At 45.3% G+C, this 14,709-nt stretch overlaps 1 protein-coding gene across 3 annotated transcripts; it reads right to left on the minus strand.

Annotated features, from left to right (window-relative positions):
- Positions 1-948: 948 nt before the first annotated feature.
- Positions 949-13,972, minus strand: YWHAB (tyrosine 3-monooxygenase/tryptophan 5-monooxygenase activation protein beta). Of its 3 annotated transcripts, XM_046902829.1 has the most exons (7): positions 13,851-13,972; positions 9,543-10,644; positions 6,893-7,193; positions 5,779-5,902; positions 4,702-4,865; positions 3,334-3,429; positions 949-2,850 (listed from the first exon to the last, which is right to left on the minus strand). In XM_046902829.1, the coding sequence occupies exons 3-7, from the start codon at positions 7,184-7,186 to the stop codon at positions 2,794-2,796; spliced, it is 735 nt and encodes a 244-aa protein (XP_046758785.1). In that variant the 5' UTR covers positions 7,187-7,193; positions 9,543-10,644; positions 13,851-13,972; the 3' UTR covers positions 949-2,793. The 3 variants fall into 3 exon arrangements, with proteins under 3 accessions (XP_046758785.1, NP_001006289.1, XP_040506608.1); NM_001006289.2 differs by lacking the exon at positions 9,543-10,644; XM_040650674.2 differs by lacking the exon at positions 9,543-10,644 and having other exon boundaries at positions 13,044-13,972.
- Positions 13,973-14,709: the final 737 nt, after the last annotated feature.

Raw genomic sequence — 14,709 nt, forward strand, 5'->3', positions numbered from 1 at the left:
ACCGAAGAGGCTCTCCGGGCAGGCAGCGCGTTTGCTCGGGCCCAACCGAGCTCTGAGCGCCCTCACCCAACACATGCTGCCATTCGTGCCTTCCAGCGCTGCTTCCAGGAGGACGCCTCAGCCGTGCACCACATCGTTACTGCTTTCATAGCCCACCAGCTGGGGAGTTAAGTGGGGCGTGTGCAGGCTGCAATGTGCAGTGCATAATGCATGCAGTGACTGGGGGAGGCCCGGCTGGAAAGCCAACCCCCCCATCCAGAATGCATTTACAAGTTTCTCCGAAGGAAAAGCTTTAAATGTAACCGGCCAACAGCAGCAAGTGCTGGCTGACTCGTGTGTGTGCGTTGTGTTCATCCATGCAACGTGCAATGACTCGTAGTAAATTAAAGAGATTTATAGCTGTGGCTCTGTTAAGTCCCGCAGTGGTAACACAACACAAACGTGACCTCAAACAGAGAACCTCTCTTCTTCAGAGCTGGTAGGGTGAGGGATGAAACTCCCTGCAAAGGAGCAGGTAATGAATCACAGAATGGCCTGGGTTGGAAGGGACCTCAAGGGTCACAAATCTGCAACCCCCCCCCCCAGGCAGGGCCATCAGACTCCACATTCAGTACCAGCCCAGGCTGCCCAGGGCACGTCCAACCCGGCCTTGAACACCTCCAGGGATGGACGGGGCATCCACAACCTCTCTGGGCAGCTGTTCCAGCACCTCACCACTCTCATAGTAAAGAACTTCCCCCTGATGTCCAACCTCAATCTTCCCTCCTCCAACTTCCAACGATTTCCCCTTATCCTGCCGTTATGTACCCTTTCAGAGGGTTGAATGAAGCATTAGTGCCTTTGGGGAAGCCCCAGTCGGATCACACAACCCCAGATCTGAGCACGCAATAAAAAGGAAGCAGCAATTCTCCTGCCACACCAAGGATGGCAAACAGAACAGGCACGAACAACTGATAAAATTGTTTTATTATTCACTTTTGAATTCTTTTACACTTTCCTGATTATTCTGTGTAAGGTGAAACTAGAACTGTTTAAAAGACATACACAAATCTAGTACATCAATAACCAGGTTTTTTTCTTTTTGCTATACTATTCTCACAACCACATGTGTGCTAGGCAATATAACCGTCACAGAAGCAAACTTTAGGCAGAATACTGGTCAGTAAAAACAAAGCGAAAAGAGCTACCAGATATACAGACAGGCTCGGTTCCACATTCACTACTGCATTTATCAAGCGCCAAGTATTAACTGCACAATTTGTTCAGCTAGTAGAGGGGAGTTTTAAAATCAGTGCATGAAATTCTCTCTTCAGCAGACAGATGGACAGACTAACAGATGGAGCCTATATACCTAAGTGGAATGTGAAGGCAGGGGATGATACCGCGAGACTGAGAGGTGACCGTTCCTCATCTTTTCCACTGCATTATTCACACAACTCTTATTAGGTTTTATTCAATGGGACATGTTTGAAACATAACTAGGTGAGGACATGGGGAGCTCAAATATTACAAGTTACAAGCATTACAGATGGGTAAGGTCCGCATTCCAGTACAATACATGGGAAATCCTGAATATTTGAGCCAGATCTGGGAATTACAACAAAAAATGGCAGATGAGCTGAAGACTGCAACAGCGCCGGCAGCTCTCAAGCATCCGAGACAGAAAGCCCACCTCTGGCAGCCTCGGGTCTCATCTGCCATCCTGACATCAGCCGCAACCAAAGAGAGGATGATGTGAGTGTGTGGGAGTCTAAAATAGCTTCAATGGAGTTGCAACAGGTAAAAGGGTCGAGGATGAACGGAGTGGGATGGGAGGAAGCTTTCTATAAAGCAAACTTAAAGAAGGCTCGGTGGAGTAATTAAAAGGCTTTCGAGATAAATTCAGAATGGGAATACCATGGAGTTTTTGATTCACCCAAGAGTATAGTAATGCAAAAGTGGCAGATCACTTCATGGTATCATCCAAACTAATAAGGCCATTCAAAAAATTGAATCTTCTGCTATTGCAAGTCCATGGTAGTGAACCAAGAATCCTCACTACTGAAGAATATCGAAGATATAAGTAAGTTATTGCTGTGGGAAGGGGCTTAGTCATGCATGTTGTATGAGCACAAAACCACTTTTAGAAGTCAAATCCCAGTTATCTGCCAGTGTAAAGAGTTTGGAAATCAAGCTGCTAACTCCCCCATTTCCCTCCTCCTCAAAACAAACCCGGTCCCCAGAAAGATAGGATTGACAAAGTGAGCTTTTGACTGAAAGCGGTGCCTCAGACTTGGTTAAAAATGTCTACAGAGTGTGCCTGTTAAACTAACTCATAGCAGTGTGTTACTAACTGGAATGCCATACATCAGATTGTTTTCCATCCATGCCCCAGTGTCACAATAGAATCTCTATAACTTTCTGTACAACTTTACAACAGAATTGTACTTCGACTATTTCGGTGCCAAATTTTTACTTGCCATTGTTACATAATTGATGTCTATTTTTCTACCAATAAGAGTTTTGTAAAGTCAATTGCGATCACAAAACCCATAATCACAGTGTTCAGTTAAAAATATAAACACGGTAATCATAACTGTAAATGTTCATAATAGGAAAATTCGGAATGCCATTATAATAACCGACCTCCATTTTAAGTACACAGAACACCAACCAACTGTTTTTACCCCACAGACAGTTTTTGCTACGTTGAGGTTGTGAAAGTCGATGTACTATTCTTTTTGCTTGTCGCACAAAGGGATATATGTGTAGGATACAGGGTGACATTGAACATATAGTGAAGCGTGACAGCCATTAGTTCTCTCCCTCCCCAGCATCACCTTCATCTCCCTGGTTTTCCGACGTCCATAGCTGTAAGAAAACACAAATACATGTTCATGCTGAAAGCATACAGTTCACTACGACCGCAAGTAAAGGGAAGACAGCGTAATTAGCAGCTGTGCAATTTACTCAGCTAAGAGTAATTGAGAACTGAATTTAATAGTAAAGCTAAAGGACAAAGTAGAAAATGGGTAGAGGATTACAAGTAAAATCAAACAAAGTTTTCAAGCCAAACACAGACAGTCTGGCTGTTGAGAACAGGCACACTGCACTCAGTATTACAAAAAGGCTGTTTGTTGCAGTGGTTAACAAGTGGTCTCTGATTTAAGCAAGCAAGTCTGACTGGTCTGGTTACAAGAAGCAGTGCAGTTCAGACACTGACTTAATGCTTCACAAAAAGTGTTTTCAGTGGCACAGAACTACATGAATCTTCAGCTATGTCCTACTTAGCAGAGTCCAGCTGCCTTAAGAAGCAGCAGCGCAGAATGCAGCAGTTTGCCCTGTGCTACTTACAGTGAGGTTGTCTCTAAGCAGCTGCATGATGAGAGTACTGTCTTTGTAAGACTCTTCATTCAGCGTGTCCAGCTCTGCTATTGCTTCATCAAATGCCTAAAACGTGCAAGAAAGAAAAAAAAGCACTTTCACTCTGCTCTCTGAACTCATTTCTGCCTACACAAATCACAAAAATTTGTAACAAAGCTTCTATATTTTTCTTTTCTACCAAGAAAAGGAAACCAGAGTAAGTACCAGATTGCTAAACAACCAGGGGGGAAAGAGAAGTCCCCACGAGGGGCCAGATTAAGGCCAGCACCAAGTACTGAATAGGTAAGCACACACTGCTGTATTGAACTATGGCTCACATAGCTGAAAGTCAGGTCTAAGAGGAAAACTTAACAGCAATACTTTAAACCACTGAGGCCTTTGCCTTTCCCTTAATTAAACTGACAGTAGAAGAGAAAGGTACTATTCAGTTGATACGTATTACATATAAATAAGTAGGAAATAAAATGAAAGCCAAGGGTTGTTTTTTTTTTTTTTTTGAGGGTAGAGTAGGATTCTTTGTTTTGGATTTCTTTTCAAAACAGTACAGGACATCAGGTATGTTTTAACAGAGATTACAAGCCATGCTGCCCATCCATCTGTTACACATGAAAGTGCACAGTGCAGGTCAGAGCTGAGAGCCATGATTAGAGTGCCCTTTCTCATTCAGGTTTCAAACAGATGTAAGCATATTAACTAGAAAAAAAATCATCAGGAATAGCAGCAGTATTTTGCACTGAACATCTTTAGTACCTGTTACAAAGTATTGTTAAAATGTATATCAAGAACACAAAGGTTCAGCTGATGCCGTATTACTCACATTACTACCAGTTATCATTTACAGATGTAAAAAATTACAAGGCTTTAATCCTATTTTAGGGAGAAGACTAAACCAGAAAGTGATAAACCATCACATAAACTCTTTTTGGTCTCTGGAGAGAGGTGAGCGTGCAAACACAAAGCAACACTTTGAGCTATGCCTGTAGTAGACAACGCTCCACATATTAGCTAAGTGTTCAAATTTAAATACATTTCACTTTAAACAGCATTTTCAAACTTGACACACAAGGACATTTTAAGGTAATTAAGTGAACATAGGAAGAATCACTCGGTCTCCCCTATCACTGGATCAACTACACTAGCAAATTAGCTGTACCAAAGGCTAAGCTAGTCCAGCTAAGTTAACTTACCTGAAAACATACCAAGATAACTATAGTTTAAAGGTGACAACATAATTAAGGAATTTCACATGAGAAAGCATAATCATCTACAAGGTGCTACTGTAACCATGTAATTATCTCCTTAGCCCACACAAGAATTGGTAACACAGAGTCTGCTTACCGTCTTGGCCAGATTACAGGCTTTTTCAGGAGAATTGAGTATCTCATAATAGAAGACAGAGAAATTCAGAGCCAACCCGAGTCGAATGGGGTGCGTTGGCTGCATCTCTTTCTTGCTAATTTCAAATGCCTCCTGGTAAGCTTGCTGAGAGTTTGCTACTGTTGCTGCAAGAAGCAATTACAAGCATATTAATGTACAGTACATCACTGTACTTCATGGTACTTGCATTCTTGGTCTAGACTATTTATGCCACTAGGTATTTATAAAATTACAAAGGCACTCAAGGTTCTTTCAATGATTTCAGAGGAAACAGCCTCCGACACAACTACTAAGGCTGAAATATTTGTTCAGATAAAGGTTTGGGCTATACAACTTAAATTCTAATAAATGCAGACAATACAGTATGGGGGAAAGGAGTTTATCTAAACGACATACGACATATTTAAACTCTCCTGAGAAGGACACTTTCCACAGGCAGGTCATGTACTCAGTACCTCAGTATGGCCTTTCAGAAGAAAGCAAACAGTCCCTCCCCGGCCTAATGGGGGATACATTCAAGGATGGTGTCAAACTAAGCTTGCAAGTCATGGACCAGATCAGACACCCACCAAGAATTCAGGCATAATTCAGTGCTGCTTTAACACTTATAAGATTAACTGGTTTAAGAGTCAGTAACCCAATGTCCCACACCTCTGCAAGCAGAAAGCTTGCAAACATAAAAGAATTGTGAGATAAATTCATAGCTGAAACAAAAAAAAAATGATAGCAACAAAGCATTTTTCATGAAAAAAATGCTCTCCTCCATGCACCAGGAAAATAATTTTACACTGCCAAATAAACTTTAAAATCATAGAGGCTGGGGGCTGCAAGCAGCATTTGATTGATGTGATGAATATTGGTTAATAACTTCTACTAATTTCACAGAAACTTGTTTCTCTAAAAGTGACCTGCACTGCACTCATCCTAAAAACTATAAAGCACGAGCAAAAAAGAAAGAGAAAGGAGAAAATGAGAAGTGTTTCCTACACTTTATTTTGCCCAGTCCCCAGCAGAATGAGAGCTTTCGCTTCTACCTACTTTGCTTATTGTCCCCAGATGCCACCTCTGACAGGTATCTGTAGTAATCGCCTTTCATTTTCAAATAGAAGACCTTGCTCTCTGGCTGCGTGGCATTGACAATAAGGTATTTATCCAGGAGTTCCTGAGAAAGGAAACATGGCTTTTTTTTTCCCCAAGTCATAAAAATAATATCTGAAACAGAGCCTCCATCACAACAGTAAACACAAACTGTTAGAACATTAACATGCACACACGTGTGTCAGGCACTTTGATGTTCCCTAAACTCAGAAAGTAAAAAAGAAACCATTTGTATCCTCACCTTCAGAAAATTTGCTCTGTTGAAGCTATCGAGAATCACTCCTGCAGAACCCAATGGCTATCAGAGCTTAATACTGCAAATATTTTCCTAGAAATACACTGGAGCAAACCTACACCCACAAACAAGCTAATGAAGAGCAGCAGCTTGCCATTAGCACAAATGCAGTCACTTTCCCCATCACAAGCTTCAACCCTGTGCACATCAGTGAATCTGTAACAAACTGATTCTATCTGCAGCTCCAGCTGAAAACCTGAACAGTGGCACAGACAGCACATGCACATTTAGAAAGAGGTGAAGACAGAGTACTGACATCATCTGCTCCCGAGGGCAGATCTGTAGCAAAACAAACAGCAGTATAAAAGATGCCCCTCATTTAAGAAAAAGAAACAACAGAACTAATTTTGGGGAAGTGCAAACCTTCTCCATCCCCTAAAAGGTGCTGAACAACCCTCAAGAAGTCAGCATTCATTAACAGAACAATCCAAGCAAACAGCAAGCTTTCTATCAGGATTTACGCTGCTGCTAAACTCACTTTCACGCTGAGCCCTGGCCAGCAGTTAGGTGGTCTTCAACACTGCCTTGTTCATTTCTATTTAAACAAAACGCTATTTTTAAAACATGTAAGAACCCAAAAAATTCCTTAAGAAACAAACTGGATTATTTAGGAGCTGGAACTGGACTTAAACCTGTGGTTATGCAGAACTGTTTCCCTGCTATGGTGATGCAGCATCTATAACCCTAATAAGATTCCTTAAGGCTCTCTGAAGAATACTGCAGTACCAGCTACTGTTATTTTTGCTGTTGGATTATTACCAGAACATCATTGCAGATATCTTGCAATTCAGCCTCAATTTTCTCACGATATTCTCTTCCCATCTGCTGTTTTTTCTCATTCCTCTCTGTTTTCTGTTCAATGCTGGAAATCACACGCCAAGACGAGCGGCGGGCACCGACCACGTTCTTGTAGGCAACTGAGAGGAGATTCCTTTCTTCGTTGGACAGTTCATGTCCTTGCTCAGTGACAGCCTTCATAGCAGCAGCCATGTCATCGTAACGCTCGGCCTGCTCAGCCAGTTTGGCTTTCTGTACCAACTCACTCTTATCCATGGCTATCCTGCAATTAGCGGGGAATAAAACCAGAAAAATACTTTTAGATCATCTGTACGGCAAAAGGTAATGCTGATGGGTGAAGGACAACTCACAGTCACTAAAAGGTGGCAAGTTTACCCATTCCAGTAGATATGAATGGCTTTTAGTGTAAAAAAAAATGACGAACAACAATTGACATATAGAAATTATGTATAATTACAACCCTGAAAGCACATAACCATTATTCCTCATACTTCAGCAAAACCCAAATGAGCATGAAGGTAGGCACATCAGTATGTTCCCTGAGTAAGTCTCTCCTCTTTCCCATACTGGCCATAGCTCAGCCTGGGATACACCTCATGCTCTAATGCAGGAATCAGCAGAGCCTCTGTTTGTGTTGGTTGGGCATCAGTCTTCAACAGCAACTGTTTCAGAGCACAGACCAGCTGGACAGCCTCTCCAGACACCAAGTATCTTCTGCTCACTGCAAGAGATGCTCCTGCAGGAATGTACCACACCCACTATAGATACAGCTGTCAGCAGCCACAGAAAACACATTTATACTGCTCTACTAGAAATTTATTCTTTACATATATATTGATGCATGTCTAAAATGGGCAATTCCACACACCTAGGGTGGCTGAGGATTCAGGCTTGCAAGATCTTTAGGTAACACTGACATTCACAGAAATGAATAGGATGTGGACTGCACAGCAGTCACTGCTGCAAAACCAATTGCCTGTATGGAAACAACTTGTTTATCATCTCTGGTGGCTTCAGCTGAACTGCACCAAGAAAAACACATCACATGACTACCGTGTCCCTGAAGAGCTTCCAGCAAAGAAAAACGAAGCTAGTAAAGAACTTGTCAGGAAGCAGACTGAGTGCTGCTTGTTCCTACAAGACAGCAGCAACATACCATTAACTCGGCCATCAAGCTAATATTGTATTCCATCAGCTGGGCCCCAGTTTGCAGGAAAACAAAATAAGTCTCCATGTGGAGGACCTCAATGCCTTACAGACTCCCAGGTGTTCAGATTTATCAGTACATTGATCCACACACTTAAATCTGCACTTCCCAACAGACCCAGAATGGTCACTGTGGTTAGCACTGAGCAGTAAGATCCCTTCTTGCTGCTTCAAGTCAATCAGGGCTCTCACTGTCTAGACCAGAAATTTTCAGTCTGAGACCCAAACAGCCTACAAACAACTCCAAAGGAACAGGAAAGAAATAAATGAGAACAATAAATTCCTAATTGGCTTTCACAGGCTTCTATTAATTAGGCGAGAGACTGCAGCTCTATGTACAGGACTGACAATAAACCAGTGTATATATACACGTATATAGTAAGACAAAAGAAATCACCAGACTGTTTACCACTGAGAGGATCTATTACATTTACAACTGCTGCACCTTTCAAAACCATTCCCTTAACTCAGCACTGTGTTTAGATTATGTGCTTCACGTGGGAAGTAATACCATTTCCTCATCCATGAACAGAGCACACCTGAAGAACCCTTTTCATGTCACAAGAGCCAACTTTAAGTAACAGGACATCTGAACAAAACACCTCCAGCTTCCTCAGTCTGCACAGCTTCTACAAGGAGTTCTATGCCATCATCTTCTCTTCCTTTCAGGGAACACGATTATACGTTAGAAGAAGCCTGCATGCTGAAGCCCCAGGGGAAGCAACTCCAGCAGTTTACATTTTGCCACTGAAAGGTCAGTATGATCTCTGATCTGCATTTTGCCAATAGTGGTCTGACATGCACACAAGTCATTGGTCCAGAATTCTGTTTACAAACAGAATATAGTTTAGTTTCGAAATGCTGAGGAGTTTGCTTTATCAAGCTAACTGACATATTTATCTTTGGATGCAAGTCAGTTCATGGCAGCCAGTGGGTTCGTGTAAGGACGTGCTAAGGAAATCAGAGGGAACTGCAAGGACAAAGTGCTAGTGGATAAAAGAGCTCCAGAAACCACTTTAACACATCAGCTATACAGCCAAAGCATTAGCACAGAGCATTACAACGCTGTTTCTCAAATAACTTTCTTTAGTAGCATAAATTCATGCACATCTTAAATGCAACTCAAACTCATTACCGAAGATGGAGCTCCTCAGAACTTCACTGGCTTAATTTAAGAATTCATTACACTGGGGTTTGAACTGTCAATTTATCTTAATATCTGTACTCTTAGCGTGTTTGCAATGAAACTACAAAGTACCGTGCCATAAAATGGACTTAACAGAACTTAAATGCAGCAAGAAAAACATTGCCCACACCAAGATGTCTGCAACCCGCCAGTAGGCCTACCATTACTTCATTCCCAGGGTGCTGTGTAAAGAACACCGCTTTATTCTCCGTTGCTTACCTTGCTAGAAGCCTGGAGAAGAGCTTTGCAGAGCTATGCTGGCTTGAGCTCCAAAAGGGGGAGGTGTTTGCCAGAAGGAAAAAAAGATACAAGGAAAGGAGTGATGTTTGAAAAGGCAAAGAGGCAAGTATCACTTATAACTAGTCCCTCCCATAAAGGAGATGGAAGCCACACTAACAATGGATCAGTGTGCCACGGTCTGAAACAAGCAAAGCCTAGAGCTAAAAATAGTCCTAGGCCACAAACAGAAGCCAGCTAACAAAGGTTACCTGCAGCTAGGAGCCAGACACACAGAGGTGACGAACAGAAGGCCAACAGGAATGATCTACTCTGGTGCTAATGAAGCCATGCCATGTCGGCAAAGGGGAAAGAGGGAAGATGGAAAAAGGAGGGAAGACGTGCAGATCACAGCCATGGAGGAGTTGCAAAAGTTGCCTGTTCTAAGCGGAAGATTCTCACATTTGTTAACACGTGGAAAATTCTTAAGATTGCCTTCTTAAGAATCTGTCAAACGACAACTTAGCAGTCCTCCGGAAAGAAGTGGCTGGACACCACTTGCAGTAAGGAATGCCACTACTAGCCAGCAGCTGCAGCCATGAGTACAAGCAGCCAGAAACTCAAAGCGCTCTGATTCCCCGCACTCGAAGTAAGAGACAAAAAGCATCTCTCCCTCATACAGCCTAAGCTCTTCCAACCTGTTCCAAGAGCGGGGTTGCATGTATAGATAGGAGAAGATTACAACTGCTTACTTCCCTCCCCACAAAAAGTTTTGTGTGTGTGTAGGTGAGAGCTGATACAATTACAGAACACCTAAGGTAGAGGTCAGGAGGTTTATAACCGTGTGGTTACTTTCAGTGCGAGATGCAGTAAGGAGGGGAAGGTTTGCCCATCCTGGATGTAGCACCCGAAGTCAGTACACCCAGAGCTGTCAAGAGAAGAGTGATGCACAACATTGGAGGTTTACATGTCAGTAACAGCTGAAGAGCAAACCATGGAGGTGACGTTCCTCAGAAGGCTGCAAGTGCTTGAGGAGGACTGCATCTTGCTGCTCAGCAGTTACAACATCTGCTTTGTGGCCTTCACTGCTTCCAGGCTCAATGAGCTGTTTAGGACAAAGCCAAAACAGATCAGAAGTGACTGTGTTTAAGGTCTGTAGGAACCAGATGAAAAATGACACTGAAAAAAATCTGCCTTACGTAACATATTGAACTAACAAGACAATACTAATAAGCCGATGCTGGCCCCAAGTCTGCCTGTTCTACTGATGCTAATTAAGTCATCGATTGCTGCGTATTGTTTTTCTCCTCACAGCAACTATTAGAGGCTGTCAGACAAACACTTCCACCTCATTATAAAACTGGTGCAACTCCTGGTTTGACAAACCCATCACTAATGAGTCAAGTAGAGATGCAATTTAACAGACCAACGTTTCACTGTGAGAAATGAGTGTAAAATCAGATCCAGTGAAATGTGACACAATCATTTCTTGGTCACAAACCGTGTAGATCTGTTCAAATTATAACAGGAAAAGCACAAGTGTGGCATAGCACTTGTGGTTCGACTACCAACATGTGAGCATACCTTACAGGTTTGTGGATAGGCAATTAATTACAAAATTAAACACGTCTGTGAGGTACGTTCCGTTCTATACTCACATCTCACACTCTATCTCTGTAATTATTGAGACTAACAGCTTTTGAGTTATTTCTAAAACAAATGGCAAAGCCATAATTCAGGTGCACACGTGCTGACACCGGACTACAATGCTGGCAGGACCTGTGATACTGATGGCAGTCACCATCAAGCAGGCATCGCTCAGTATGTTCTGCAGGAAAGGAGCTGGCCCTCTTTAAACGGAGTGAGAGGAACCTTCTTGGCTTTATCTCAGGCATTTCACTTCATTATTTTTGTCTCTCTATTTCAGTTCCCTCCAAGGCAACCATCTATTGTTAAATAACTGATCAGAAAATGGATGTCTGCTACGATCAGAAAGCTGAGGTCTTCTACAGCTACCCTGAGCTTGGCTATGACAAAAGTTCAGTAAAATACACCGCATACTTAAGGAAGGGAAAAGAAAATGGTTTCACAGCTGTGATATTCTCGCTGACCTTGTGTAGCACATAACAGCAACCTCCTCTGTACCTGCTGATTAGGAATACATCCCGGCCTTCAGTGCTAATCATCCTGCAAACGTTAAGATAACACCGACATTCTATAAAGCCACGTCTCGATTTGCTCAGGCCGCTTTCTGCCACCATTAATTGCTTTTCCCTCAAACTGACCAACACCATTTTGGAAAAAACGATACACGAGGCTTTCAATCCCTGCAAATAACCATGGGATTTTCTATCAGAAGTAACAAGAGCACGGGTGGAAACTGATATTGTACGGGCAACTTCAATTTAGCGACCGCAGCCTTGCTGTCCCCGATGACTTTTGATGAGGAACTTGAGGCTGAAAAGCATTGCACTGCTACATACCTACGGCACTTCACACAGGATAGCTGCAGGTGGAGACAAGCACGCGGTTCCAAAGTACAACATACTTACATGGTAACACCTTGTTGTTCCAGTGAGCGTGCTTTTGGCCCGAGTCCAAGTGGAAATAGTGAGTTATCCCAAAAAATCTCCCCCCCAGGCATAAAATTAGTGACAAACGGATGTATTCGTATCACAGGTAAATCACTGTTGTTAATAACAATCTGAAAACGTTTCTGTTACAGCATAGGGTAAAAAGTGTGGCCATATAAAGCACACTAAAATAAGGCCTAGTTCTGCTGGGATTTATGAGGATACCAGGCAGACTACAGCACTAGCTTTTCATCCCATTATTCAAAATTAATTATTATTTACTTAACTCCTCATCATCGGAGTTTATTCACATACAGCACAAAAAGCTGCATACCAGTAAAGGCCTGCTTACAAAAAAAAAAAGGACTCAACATCAAAATAGCAGAGATCAGAACATGCAGTACTGACATAATGAGGTTGAGAAAACTGCACCAGGCCCATCTGTGCAATGAGTCTACCACTTCGTTGGTACTAATTTAATAAACCAAGTATTACATAAACTATATTTGTGCAGGTTTTTAATATCAACAGTGAAGAAAGCATTCACATTCATTTTTTCCTTTTCTAGGCCAGTCTGCATCTCCATATTACTTTCAAACAAAAGCAAGCTACTCCTTAAATACAAGTACTACAATTTCTGACTGAGGTCCTGCAGCAGTGCATATGTAAAGACACAAATATTCCTCTAACCAGGAATGCTACGCAACCTTACAAACTCTTCTGTAGGAATGTAGCTTTTACAACGCTGAGTGATATACAGTTTGTCTTCCTACCACAAGAAAAGTTATTTTAACTGTTAGCAAGGAATTTAACTAAGTAACTGATTTACACCGCAATGGCTGCATGAGATACATTTTTGCCCTATGTGCTAATACAGTGACTGTGTCTCACTGACTTTCTACCATTCCAATTAATATCTGATTATACATACCTCAAATAAGGCCTAAAGTTGTTAGCTCTGGGCTACTACCCAACCTTCTTATATGTTGGGGACAGCATGAAGTCACCTTCTTTCTCTCTGCAGTCCTCCCTAAACTCATCTCTGTTACCAAATACGAATAATTTAAAATTAAAAATAACACAATCGATATTATATCTTCTTCTGAAGCACTGAAGACGTTTCTCTGATCGCCTCTCCTAACCCTGAGCAGGTTCATTCGGACGGCCACGGCCCACTGTACGGCGCCGCAGGGGCCTCGCAAGAGCTCCCGGCTTTGTGAGCGCTGCGAGAAGGCCCGGAGCCCGGAGAGGGTCGTGAAGGGAGGAGCCCTCGGGAGGAGGGGGCCGCCAGCCGGGCTCGGCCCTGCCCCGGGGGCGGATCGCCTCCTCCCCTCGCCCCGGCCGAGCCCTTCACGGGCGGCGACAGAGGGCGCGGGCCCACGGCTCCGGCCAGGTGTGCGCGGCCTCGCCCCGCGGCAGCCCAGTGACTCAGGCGGGTGGGGCCGGGGCGGGAGGCGGCGCCGCCCGCGCGGGCTCCGCAGCGGCCTCCGCGGGAGGGTCACACCGTTACTCGGAGCGGCTTCACTCCGCCGGCGCCGGGAGAACGGGGGGAAGAAGGCGGCGCGGCCCCGTCGCCCCCCCTCCTCACGGCGCGGGGCCCTCCCGCCGCGGCCTCCACCGCCCCCCAGGCGGCGGGGCGGGAGCGGCAGGCCTCCCCCGCCCACTCCCCGGGCTCCAGCGGGACAGCGGCGGCGCGGCCCGGCCGGGGAGCGAGGCGTGGGCGGCCGGAGACCCTCACCTGGCGGGGGGGGGGTGGCGCGCACCGCAGCCTGGATCCCGACGGGCGAGGCGACTGGAGCGCGGCAGCCGCTCGGCGCACGCACACACACCCTGCGGAGCTGCGGCCGCGCTTCCGGCGCCGAGGACACGCCCCTTCCGGCGCCGGGGGAGGGAGGTGGGGAACGCCGCCTCCCGATTGGGCGCGCGGCGGCGGGCGCCAGCCGGCCCGAGGTTGCTATAGCAACGCGGAGGGAGGCGGGCGCGTATCCGCGCATCGGCCCTGAGGAGGCGGCGGCGGAAAATGGCGGCCTCGGGGCGGGGTGCTGCGGGCCGGGCGCTGAGGGGCGCCGGGCCGCCTGATGGGCGTCGGTGCGGCCTCCGCGCTTCCTCCGGGTCGAGCCGTGTGCTGCCGCGGTTAAAAAAAAGCAACAAATCCCCCCGAGATCGTTATCTGTGTGCTGGGTTTCGTGCAGGTGTCACAACGGGCGTCATGGGGGAGCGGGGAGGGAGTGTGCTGGGGCCTGATGGGAAGGACTCCACAGAGAGGAGTTCAGCGTTCAGCGCGTGTGGCCGTCGGGGACTCACAGCAGCACCCCGCTGCGGGCCTTCAGCAGCACCGCCCCTCCTGGCTGTGCCGTGGGCCCAAGAGCCAGAGGGTCCAATTGCGGGATGGCAGCGCCCAGCCCGCCCTGCGGACACAGCTTCGCCCCCCTCACAGCCGCATCGGGCTCAAGTGTGGCCGTGAGAGGACTGGGGGCAGCTTCATGCTTCGCCTCCGGACAAAGGTCAATGACTGTGAGGGAGGAAGGTCACTCAGCCCCACTTTGGCTACAGCAGTGAGCCGGGCTCGGTCCCTGCTATCCCCCCACGTTTCTCCT

This window comes from Gallus gallus, chromosome 20 (genome assembly GCF_016699485.2).
Source record: "Gallus gallus isolate bGalGal1 chromosome 20, bGalGal1.mat.broiler.GRCg7b, whole genome shotgun sequence".
Classification (NCBI taxonomy): Eukaryota; Metazoa; Chordata; class Aves; order Galliformes; family Phasianidae; genus Gallus; species Gallus gallus.

Coding starts and splice junctions, on each gene's coding strand:
- YWHAB (NM_001006289.2), bottom strand. CDS start 7,186: ATGGATAAGAGTGAGTTGGTACAGAAAGCCAAACTGGCTGAGCAGGCC. Junction 4,866..5,778: donor ATCTGGGGACAATAAGCAAA/GTAGGTAGAAGC, acceptor TGCTTCTTGCAG/CAACAGTAGCAAACTCTCAG. Junction 2,851..3,333: donor TGCTTAGAGACAACCTCACT/GTAAGTAGCACA, acceptor GTTTTCTTACAG/CTATGGACGTCGGAAAACCA.